General features: G+C 37.9%; 2 protein-coding genes across 2 annotated transcripts in view; one reads left to right on the forward strand and one right to left on the reverse strand.

The window, feature by feature from the left end:
* LOC137926194 (venom protease-like) overlaps positions 1-12423 on the forward strand; it is a 289572-nt gene that overhangs the window by 200901 nt on the left and 76248 nt on the right. The gene's annotated exons all lie outside the window — the stretch shown is intronic.
* Positions 684-11472, reverse strand: LOC137926412 (uncharacterized). The gene is made up of 9 exons (XM_068770012.1): positions 11356-11472; positions 10190-10305; positions 9435-9569; positions 7897-8006; positions 6836-6928; positions 5337-5492; positions 2710-2876; positions 1208-1424; positions 684-829 (listed from the first exon to the last, which is right to left on the reverse strand). The coding sequence occupies exons 1-9, from the start codon at positions 11446-11448 to the stop codon at positions 684-686; spliced, it is 1233 nt and encodes a 410-aa protein (XP_068626113.1). The 5' UTR covers positions 11449-11472.

The following is a 12423-nucleotide window of genomic DNA, read 5'->3' on the forward strand; positions in this document are numbered from 1 at the left end:
AATCCTTTTTTCTTATTATTTTTTTTTAAATTTATCACCAATGAACACACAAGAGAACAGTACAATGTACAATGGCACACTCTCAAATGTGCCAACTTCCTGTATTACACTATATGATTCGATGGATAGATAGTGGTGGTGTCATGGCGTTGTCAAAAACAATTGAAAAATATTTAATGTTAATTATATACAAAGGCAAGGACGCTATCTGTGGAAAAGAGAAACAGAGTATAAAACATGTGGGTGGAAGAGAGAAGAGATGATGAAAATGAAACGAACCGTCTCTTCAAACTTCAACAATCGCACGCCGCGTGGCAGCATCAGCAGACGCGACAGGCACTCCTCCGTCTCGCTCCCTCGCATGCCGTCATCGCGTGTTAGAGCGGGACAGAGCTGCGTCAGCCCGAGGGTACGCGGTTCGGAGGCTATCTCCCTCATCAGCCCCAATAGAGTCTGCTTCACCAACTCCTTATTTTGAGCGTCTTTGAACATATAACAAGCATATATCTTTTGGAACCCACAGTTGCACTCTTCTCTTGACAATCACAAGGGATTAGCAAATGGTTTTAAAAAGAACGGTGATGAAAATGAATGAAGAAATGTGGAGCAACGACATAGTGAAGATTGCAAGAATTAGCTGAATGCGGGCACGCAAGGCTGGCCATCGTGACGATGGGGGAGATTTATCTTGCAGTGTATTTACCGAATTCACGTATGTTATCCAGGGTAGCCTGATGCTTAGCCAGCACCAGGTAATCCACACCAGCGTACGGATTCTCGAAGATCTTCTGCATCATTCTCTTGAATATCCGAGACCATAGATCACCATCTGCAAGGATATATCATACTATTTGAGTAAGCGACGACATATGATCAGGACATTCATAAAATATATTCTCATAAAAGAGGGATGAGAATTGTGAAGCATGACATCAGAGAAGGGGGGAGCTGTAACTTGATTATGAATAGATATTCCAGAATATTTAAGATACTCCTTAAATGTCAAGATCAAAATTTTTGTATGACTGTATTATAAGGGGGAGGGGTTGAGGGGGTGTGAATCTTCTGTTACGTAATATTTTCAGGAGTGGTAGCAAAAAGTGAATTTTCAACTTCTTTGTATTGTTAAACATTATAAAGTTTTTTTTTCTTAAAAACGTTACTATTTTTTAATCAAAATTCGAACAAGGAACCTGAAATACGTTACCATTGTTCAGCAAAGCTCTCATTAGCTCTTTGCAGTACTGGTGAAGGGAATACTTGGGGTCTGCTACGAGTTGGAGGCACATCTTCAGCTTGTCAGTCTCCTCTCCCTCTCTGACCAGCTTCGAGAGGATTTCAGAGGGGGAGTCGGCGAGCTTGTGACGGTTCCGCATCAGCTCGTTCAACGCGACGTCGTCCAGTACGTGAATAAGGTTCTCCATCTGGATTAGAATTGAGGTATGTTCGATTAAGAGCACACGAGTGTTAGTTACAATCAGGCTGAGTTATATTCATCACCGTTGCAGTCAAAAGTCCCCTAGACATAGTTGAATACCCCCATAGCCAAACTTGGGGGTGGACGCCAGTGGCGTAGCTAGGGGGTGGCGGGGGGGGGCGCACCAGGCACCACAAGCAGGGGGGCACCAATAATTTTTTTTAAATTTTTTTGAATGATAAATAATGAAATGATAAAAAAATGAAGACCATAATTTAAAGTAAAAAACATAAAAAGAATATCGAATTTTACTATTTTTGTGCTAAAAAAGTTGTTAAATAATATGAACATTAAAAAAAAAAGGTACACACTAAAAGGGCCCTAAATCACAAAAACACATCTGTGTTCATGAACTGTACAAGAAGATATATATATGTGTTCAACATTTAAGGATATGATCCTCTCCCTTAATGTATAAACCACTAAGATGGGTTCATAAAGGGTTTGATTTCTTTAATATTTTAAAGAGAAAAACAAAATTGAGCTTCGGATTTTTTACTATTTTATGGGCAAAAATAAAAGATTGTACAAAAAGGTGTAAAATATATAAAAAAAGAATTTAGACTCGGGGGGGGGGGGGCACCAAGCCCCCAATCTGCCCCAGGCCCCAAATACCATAGCTACGCCACTGGTGGACGCCATACCCTTTGCACACGTAACGTACATACGCAAACATATTTATACATGGATACAGCAACACACACACCGATAAACACAAATACACACATGTAGGAGATACAGCCACACGTACATTATACCTTTCTAGAACATTTAAGAATGATTACATTTTTTAAAATTAGGAATTTATTTATTAGTATACTTTTTATGCTACTATAAGTAATAAATAATTCTAATTGTATTTATTGCTTTAAATATATTATTATTATTATCTATCCAAACCAGCTCCTGGAGAAAACCCACCAGAACTTGGATCATGTCTGGGGGCTAAAGTCGGTGGTTATGTCATACTACCCCCCTAGTAGTACGTGAAAGTAGAAATGTAGCATGAAATATAGATAATAGACCAAAAGAGAAAGTAAAATATGAAAGAAGAGAGAGAAAAAATCATGTCAAAAATTAAATTGCAAATAAAGTCCCTGTCCCACCATAAATAGGGGTACGAGAGGCCCCCAATATCGGGTGTCATAAAAAAAAGTAGTACGTGAACAGTTTCCACTTCCAGGCGTACCCTGCACAGATTACCCTCAACAGGCTTTCCAGCAGTACATTACCTTCGATAGAACCGCAGCTGTTGCTTCAGCGTTCAACTGTCCAGAGAATTCATCCAGCCGACGCAGAAGTACATCCACCAGTACACCGTACTCCACATGCAGGTCTTGGTTGAGAGCTAGACCTATCGCTTCAGATATTTCGATTACCAGATCATTCTGCTCCGGATCTGTAAAAAATAAAAAAAGTTACAGCTTGAAGAAATGCTTGTTTTTTTTTTGACCCCCGCTATTGGGGGCCTCTCGTACCCCTATTTATGGTGGGATAGGGACTTTATTAGCATTTAATTTATTCACTTAATTATTTTATTTTCATTCTCTTCTCTTTCATTCTTCACATAATCTTTCGTTCTGTTCTTTTATACTACAATTCTGCTTTCTTTCCCTTTTGCTCTGTTTTACAATTCTTTCATCCTCTTTTCATTTTTCATTTTCTTAATTTCTAGTTTTGTTGTATCACATTTTTATCTTTATCTTTATCACAGTTTAATATTATCTATTTTTGAAAAAAAAATGCTTGTTTAAAAGGGCAGTAGGCAGGGAATATCGCTCTACGACCATAAGGTCACTCAAAAACCAATGGAGAGAGCTATCGAAGAAATGAGGAGATCCGCAGAAGAACTAAAGTCACGGAGCTCGAAGAATTGCACGTCTGAACAGGCAGTGGTAAGTAGTAGACGGCGTGGGTAAGCTCCCAAATAGATTGATCGAAGACATAGTTAAGGACATATAAAGTATACATATGTATGTATAAGTATGTATGTCTATGTTCGTTTGTTTGTATATATATATTTTTTGTACACGTAAACTACCCATTATTAGTACTTTTACCTTTTCCATACTATGGTTGTCTGTAAGAGATTGCCTTGTGTGATAAGACCGCCCATTGTACTTTTCTGTATATTATTGTAAAACTTATTAAATGTATCTTAACGTGTACAATAAAGAATATTAAATAAAAAAAAGTAGTCGCTGATGATCTTCAGCAAGAGTGAGATAGCAACATTAGTAATACAATCAAACCAGTATTATTTAACAATTAAATGATATTTTAATACAGGGTGAATAGAAGCAACATAAAATAAAATAAAAACTTTTATAACCTTTCAATCACCCCGTAATCGGTCATTAGTTTTTTAAACTGTTGGTTTAGAACAGTGATTCCCAAAGTGGTCTAGGGGTCTATGACAACCTGCAAGGGGTCTACGTCAGTGAAAAAAAATTTGAGGGTCCATGATATGAAAATGGGGGTCCACGATAGTGGATCTCAACACATACACTGATAGTACCTATTTACTTACATCATACTATCTTATAATATCAAAACATTTACATTAATTTCATTTCCATCTTCATACCAAGTGGAAAGGGGGTTCGGGGCTGTTACCAATCTCCTAACGAAATAAAGAAACAGACTGGACATCATTAGCCGAGATTTAATATTAACCCTTACAAAAATTACGCCAAATGTTGATAATTTATTATTAAAGCATCAGGTTCATCCTTCTCACTAAAATATTAACTTTAACGTTATTTTATTTATTATTTTTAACGTTATTTTATTTATAGTTTATTTTACGTTTATTTAATGTTACGTATATTCTACATAACAGATACAAAATTTTATTTTGAGTAGTTTTAATTTAAATTCAATTAATAAATGTATAAATTAACATGTGTTTTTACTTTAAGTTTTTAACACTAAACTTCACTACAGTTAGAAATTTACAGGAAATCAATATCAGGTAAGTAGGGGGCCTACCCGATACGGAAAAACATGACAAGGGGTCTACGACACAAAAAAGTTTGGGGAACTCTGGTTTAGACACTTGTTTATGTCTTAGGTAGCCAAATATAGAAGATCCTAACTTTTTTGGCATGGGAGGATCTGGTTTGACACCCTCTGTGGTCGTTTTCGATACCTCAACTGACCCTCAACACTGTGCCAAGGCACAAAGGGGGAGGGGGAGGGGAAGGGATGGGGAGGGAGCTGTGCCACATCGCATTTCTCACTTTCTCGGGCTTACATTAAGTGGAAATTAAAGGCAAAGCAGCCAAGCCCGACTCCCTTTTTGTCGCCCCCCGCTTATTCCAGTATATACAACAGTTAGTTACACTTTATGCCAATGTTTCCCAACATTGGAGCCACACCCCACAGGGGGGCAATTTGATTATTAGGGGAGGAAATTCGAAAATAGAATCAATGCGAAAGTTAAGCCTTTTACTTTAAGAAAAAAATTATGTATGTTACCTTGAGGGGGGGGAGGGGGGTAAGAATTTTAGAAAGATTTATGTGGGACATTAAGTTTTTTCAAGTACAAAGTTTATGTTATTCCTAAACTGTAAGTTATTTAAGATAAATAAATGTATCCTTCTAATTTATTTAAAAATTTTCTTTCTTAATTTCTTTCTTGCTTCGATGTACTCCCATAAACATTTAAACATATTTAAATACAATAGAGATTATATTGTAAACGAATTAATACTTTTTTTTAATTTTAATCCGATTACTTTTTAAATAAAGAACGATACAAGAAATCACAAAGTGTACATTGAAGTATTCTGAATTCAAATGTTCATCTGGAAGGGAATGTAATAAATAAATAGTGGTGACATTATGGGATACTAACCTGAGGCATCCTTCCACATTGCGTCGTAGTGCGTAACAGCTAAACGCACCATGTCACAAAGCACCCGCCTATTATCACCGAGTGCTTTACGTTCAGAACCACTCGTACGCTCCAATGTATCATTCAACGTGTACTTCAATCTCTCTTTGTTTAACTCTGAAAATGAAATCAGGATAAAGTGAATTAGTAGACGAACGGAAGTGAACATAGCCCAACGTTGGGCAAGTTGAGGTGGCAGTGGGCAAGCTACACCGAAGAATAAATGGCCAGTTTCAACTTGCCTTGATTACCACACCTACATCTCTATGCATGCCGTCAGCCCTGATTGCCTCGATAGTAGAACGACTTTGCCTCTCGGATTTCTCCAACGTTGGGCACGTTGAGGTGGCAGTGGGCAAGCTACACCGAAGAATAAATGGCCAGTTTCAACTTGCCTTGATTACCACACCTCCATCTTTATGCATGCCGTCAGCCCCGATTGCCTCGATAGTAGAACGACTTTGCCTCTCGGATTTCTCCAACGTTGGGCACGTTGAGGTGGCAGTGGGCAAGCTACACCGAAGAATAAATGGCCAGTTTCAACTTGCCTTGATTACCACACCTACATCTTTATGCATGCCGTCAGCCCCGATCGCCTCGATAGTAGAACGACTTTGCCTCTCGGATTTCTCTTTTGTGTTGGATATTTAAGCAATCACATTACTATAGAATGTTAACGAAGTGGACAAATTACCTTATTGAAGTCGTGGTAATAAGCTGGATAAAGACATACCCAACAGTGAATTCCATACGGTTAAAATGATGATAATGAATAATATGAAGTCGAATCCAGATCAATACCCAATAGCCATAACAAGAAGATATTAAAAAGGACAATAGAATAACGATAAAGGAATGCTAAAGACGCGGCGTGGGCAGTCATCCCACTAGGTGGGGCGACGATGTAGTCAAGGTCAAGGAAGTCGCAGGATACAGGCAGGCATGGGCAGGTCATTATGACCTATGCCTTGCAGTGGGCATCTATCGTCTAAAAAGCAAAGAAGAGAAACCTCCTCATCCAGAGCCAGAGACCAGGTCGAAGGTTGTACCACGCATGGTAACATGGGCTTGGAGGCGAATACAGGAATCAAGCTATACGAATATCTGTGCTTTGTGGTGGTTTTTATGGGGGGTAGTGACCTTCATGTAGTTTCGCACGACGTTGAAACTACAAAAGTGTGCGTTTTGATAGGTCTCAGGAAGACATCAGCCAGAGATAAGAGAGGTAAGAGAGGAAGTATGACTTGCTTTAAAATTAAGTCATCACAGTTTTCAATTAGAGGAAGAAAGGGAGTATGATGTCACTAATATGAAAAATGGTACCAGGAAGATAATTGTCAGATGGAGAGTAAGACATGACATGACACAGTAGGAGGAGATAGACACGACTCACATGCAAAGTGGACTAGGAGGAGAACAAGTAGAGAGGATAGAAGAAGGTGTACATTTAGTGTTCTTACCTTTAAGATCGCACCGCAATAGAAGAGCAAGATGGTTGATGCCCACAACATCTTCCACAGGCGCTTTTTGGATCAGAGAAGGTGGAATGGTTTCTGTGAAACAAATAACTGTATACTAAAATTCATTAACAAAACATTCATCAACGCGGTAGCCGTTCATCTGAATGCCTTCAGTAAGAACGGCGAGGTCAACACTCCCTCACCTCACCGCGCATGTACCTAAGGCGCGGTACAGCAGTTTCGGTAAGGCTATAGTAAGTAACTATGTTATACGTTTTAAATTTTTGAACAAACCATTTAAGTTTATAGTTAAATCATTATCACTTTGAAGGAAATTCAAAAGGAATCAAAACTAATGTTTTAGATAAAACATTTTAATTTTCTTAGAGGACTTTCTTTTTATTCTTTTCACCTGTTAGATGTCCACTTACTATATTAGTCTATATATATCATGTCTATCGTCTCATGGTCGGCCCACTGCAATTTCAGACAAGCAATTCTTCGAGTTACAAAGAACTTTGTTCTTCTGCAGATCTCATTTCTAATTCCGTCTTCGAGCATAGCTTTCTTGATGACCTTGAGTCTTCAAGAGTCCCGTGACCACGTCTCGGATCCGTATATCATCACCGGCAACATGAAGTATTACGATGAACGCTTAATTCGAACGATGATAGATATATCATCCTTCGACTTGAATCTATAATGATATATTTAATGGAATCACGCGTTACCTCGCGGAAGTTCATCCTAAGTAAGAAAAGGAACAATATTTAGCCACTTCCGCACATGCAGTGGTAGTCGTGCAACAAAGTGCACCGCCCGCCGGTCTGCTGATAAATGCGCATGCGGCAAACAATGCGAACTACACAACTACCACCGCCAAATCACGCAACACGTGTTTCACCCCTCCACGGGGCATCTTCAGGAGTTATGTTACACCGATTAGTGCTAAACACAGAGAACATTGTCCCTTTTCTTACTATAATGATATAGTTCAATCTGATTGTAGTTTAAACATTCTTCTGATGATGGTAACTAAATGATCCAGAGGGTTTACCAACCAGTTCTCTCCAGGAGTGAGGATATCACATCCGTGTCGTTCCTCTCCAGCGCCAGCTGCCTCCTGGCGATTATCTCTTGACGTAACCATGGCAACGTCGCCACATCTTCTCTGAAAAAAAAAAACAAGTTGATTAACTAACATATGGTATAGGCTATTTAAAAATCTGTACTACATATTTTAATCGATTATTGTTTATTATCTGTTCCCGAAGATTACGAATAGAAATAATAACTATTTCATAGTGATTATAAAGGAGCTAAACATTTACACAGTTTAAAACTTTTACTTATAATCAATCACCATGTATATATATATATATCTCGAAGTACTGTATGTTTTTGAACGACGCTGATAGATGGCGCTAGTTGTTTATATTATTGCTCTATCGATTGCGGATAGTCGCAAATAAGGTGACCACTTGGTGATACTTGTATGAAGAATCAGCTGAAGATATCTAAGAGAGTGTAGCACTTTATATTTGGCACTAATCGGTGTAACATAACTCCTGAAGATGCCCCGTGGAGGGGTGAAACACGTGTTGAGTGAATTAACGGTGGTAGTTGTGCAATTCGCATTGTTTGCCGCATACGCATTTATCAGCGGGCTGGCGGGCGGTGCACTTTGTTGCACGACTACCACTGCATGTGCGGAAGTGGCTAAATATTGGTCCTTTTCTTACTTAGTTATCTGAGAATCCGGTGGTACTGCTAAACGATCCAAGAATCCTGTGATATTGTAGCATATACCGATCCGAGCCGAAGCTACCAAAGGAGCCTATAAGTTTCTCTACCTTTAGAAATCTTACGCTAAGTGACCTCTGCGTCCTGCCACCTCGAACTCGACGGAATCTGTAGATGCCATTTGGGCAGCAGTTATCATCATTATATCTTTTTTTTTTCTCGTACCCCTGTTTTGTTTGGGACAGGGACTTTATTTACAAATAATTTTTTTTTATGGTTTTATCTTTATTCTACACTCACTTTCATTCTTTTCAATTTTTTTTATTATTTCTTTTTATCCTTCACAATATCCTTAATTTTTTTTTGTTCTTTCATTCCGTCTTTCATCGACTTCCTTTCCTCATCTTTTTTACTCTTAGGTGGCTAGGTACAAATTTATTTCTAATCTTTATTTTATTTCTATCATTATCTTTTGCTATTACAGATTTGTTTAGATTAGACTTTTTTCTTTTACATGTGTTTTATATGTGCATTTTGGTTAAAGTTTTCCTATTTGGTTTTATTATTTTTTATTGCATCGCTTACCACCCTGCGAGCAAACGATAGGAATGATGGGCGAAGGTTGTCGTCGCCCATCATTAAGGCGATGCTTTCCGTGTCTATTTTCATTTTAATCGACGTTTCCATGGCACTGCGCATCCCCAGCTGATGAACGCCTACTGTCTACGCCACGATGATCGGTCTTCGACCTCCTTGTCTTCAACTATGTTTTTCTACCTAATGGGGGGGCGTACCCAAGCCGCGTCTACCATAATCAAAACTAAATAAAAAATAATCTTATTGTAAAATCACTTACATGTCTATTGTATCGATGCAATGCAAGACTTGTCTGGATATCGCAATCTCGTTCGCACTCGTGCACCATAGTAGAGCGTGCGAGACGGTCGCACTATTGCTATCCTGCTCGTCCATTTCTACGATACACGCCGACCTGAAAATTTTAGTCCTTTGACTTTGATATAAGAATTATTAAGTACTTACTTAGGATGGACTTCCGCAAGGTAACGCCTGATTCCATTAAATATTTAAGATCAGCATGCCAAGCTGAACAGGCGCGTTTATACATAACACTAATCGGTGTAACATAACTCCTGAAGATGCCCCGTGGAGGGGTGAAACACGTGTTGAGTGATTTGGCGGTGGCAGTTGTGTAATTCGCATTGTTTACCGCATACGCATTTATCAGCGGGCTGGCGGGCGGTGCACTTTGTTGCACAACTACCACTGCATGTGCGGAAGTGGCTAAATATTGGTCCTTTTCTTACTTAGGATGGACTTCCGCGAGGTAACGCCTGATTCCATTAAATATGCAGTACATCAAGAAAAGCAATAGAGTACAGCTGATTCACGGAGTCAAGATCCAACCACGAAACCAGAGCAGAACTTGCTGATTATAAACCATATAAGATGAAGTCCAGATTTGTCGCCTTACGAGGACATCACAAGAGCATCCTGTATCCTGCTGCGGTTCCACCTTCTGTATATTCCGAAAGATCAACTTGTCAGCTTGATGCTAGGAAAAAGATAAAATTTGTTTTTCACCATCCTTACCTGGTCAAGATCCTTGCGGACCATTTAGCAAGACAATCGCCAGGCAGGATATGAGTGGTCAAGTTGTGAGGGGTTTCTTTACTTTGCATACTGGTAAGTTTCAAGGCGTCCACTATCTGAATTCGAAATTTTACAAAAAAACAATGTTAATATAACTTTTCTCACATAACTGAAGGTTTGAGGGTAAATTTTGAGAATGTTACTATGGGCTCACGTCATGGATAGACCTCCGCTATTGGGGGCCTCTCGTACCCCTATTTATGGTGGGACAGGGACTTTATTTGCAATTTAATTTTTCATATGATTTTTTATTTTCTCTCTCTTCTTTAATATTTTACTTTCTCTTTCGGTCTATTATCTATCTTTCATGCTTATATATCACATTTGAGTTTTATTTTATCACATTTCTTATTGTATATTTGGATTTTTATTTTTTTGTATAACGTTTTTAACTATTTTCTTGCAACAAGCGAGGAATTCTTTCCTAGTTTCTTTTTCGCCTAGGGAGGCTATTGTCTCCTCCCTGATTTCAACGCCAGACCGGCACTCGAAGCCGTCATGAATTATGAACGACCATTCCAATGTCCAATATAAAGACCGTAGGGAATAAAATACGAATTCCACTATCGAGCTAGTCGGGGCTGACGGCGCGCATTCAAAAAGTGCAATTGGGATAATAAAGACAATAAAGTTCGCTTTCTTACATCTTTCACTACGGCATACGGACTACAATATTGCTTTACTCCTGTCATCCATTACAATTTCCCTATCATTTATCTCATCACCTATCATCCTTCACCATACCAAAATATCACAGATAATTACATTTTGTCTCGTCTTTTCACATTTTTACTATCTATAGTACATTTTCTTTTAAATAAACCCATTGGAGAGACCTCTTGTACCGCCCATATTTTTCTATTACATAATTATGATGGATCAAGATATACATATCATTTTGTATATCTTGATCCATCACAATTTCTTTTATCTTCACCACCTTTCTCCCAATGCTGGAGCATTAAGTGGAGTGGATAAACCAGAGACCAGGAACCGCAAAGCTGGAGGCGTCTAATCACCAAATGGACAGATGAGCTTTTTAAACCATCTGTAGATGTGGGGCCTATTGGAAACCTGTAAAGTTCCTTGCCCAGCATTGGACTTACAGCGGACGAGTCGAAGCAGCTCTTTGGCCACTTCACCATTTCGTTGTACCAATGCATCCTCTTATATGTCTCCTTGTGGTACACCGCCGCCATTTTATCGAACCAGCTGTTCGAAGGTTTATCTGAAATATGAATGTGTTTGTTAAAATGGAAATCACATGTTTTTATTGTATACAGACCACGCCGCTGTTCAACCTCTGGAAACTTGGTTTTGAGCATTGGCAATCTTATATAATTAATGCACATTTTAAATCGCATAAGAATGTATCCCTGGAATCCAGCCGAGTACTGTTCGATTATGTGACATCTATATATATATATATATATATATATATATATATATATATATATATATATATATATATATATATATATATATATATATATATATATATATATATATATATAAAATTGGTGCGTCTGTTTGTAATATTAAAAAATAAATATATATATATATACGGTATATACACCAATACCTCGCTTTGTGTCGTTTCGTTTTGTGTTTTTGTTCGAAGTTGCGTCGCTGCTTAATTAGTACTAATTTTCACTGCGCGTCGTTAGATCTTCGAGGTTGCGTTGTTTTGGGTTCGAATATTTAATTTTTTTTGAAATTTTCTTTTTTTTCTAAAAGATGGTAACACTTTTGATTCTAATTGCGCTAAGCCATCAAAACTCGGGGATTCCTTTTCTAACTAAAAATCAACGCAATTTGAATACAGTTTTATTTTTACCTTGTTTTGCCAATTTTGAGATTTCAGTTTCAATTACGTAGTGTGTTGTAATGTAGTGTGTTTTGCTTTTTTTAAAAAGAGAATAATAAATTTATATTAATATTAACTTGTAGTTTTTGGTTACAAAAAAGGTAAATATTACTCCAATTTATTTATTGGCAGAGTTATATTATTTTTGTTTTTTAAATGTTTACTTTGTTCAATTTTCTTTTTAAAAAGTTGTATTTTCGTGACCCTGGAACCTATCTTCGATCTTTACATGGTTTGCTATAGAAAATCTTAATTCACTTTGCGTAGTTTCAATTTGCGTCGTGTTTTTTTGGAACGTGACCACGAC

The sequence above is a fragment of the Battus philenor genome, unplaced genomic scaffold, assembly GCF_028537555.1.
Source record: "Battus philenor isolate CCGP_79_NKW_IND1 unplaced genomic scaffold, ilBatPhil1.0.hap1 SCAF_29, whole genome shotgun sequence".
Taxonomy (NCBI): Eukaryota; Metazoa; Arthropoda; class Insecta; order Lepidoptera; family Papilionidae; genus Battus; species Battus philenor.

Bases quoted from the DNA above. Each gene is read 5' to 3' on its own strand.
- LOC137926412 (XM_068770012.1), bottom strand. From the start codon at position 11,448: ATGGCGGCGGTGTACCACAAGGAGACATATAAGAGGATGCATTGGTAC. The intron at 9,570-10,189 runs GTAAGGATGGTG...TAAAATTTTCAG, and splicing joins TCCGCAAGGATCTTGACCAG to GTCGGCGTGTATCGTAGAAA. The intron at 2,877-5,336 runs GTTAGTATCCCA...TATTTTTTACAG, and splicing joins AATGTGGAAGGATGCCTCAG to ATCCGGAGCAGAATGATCTG.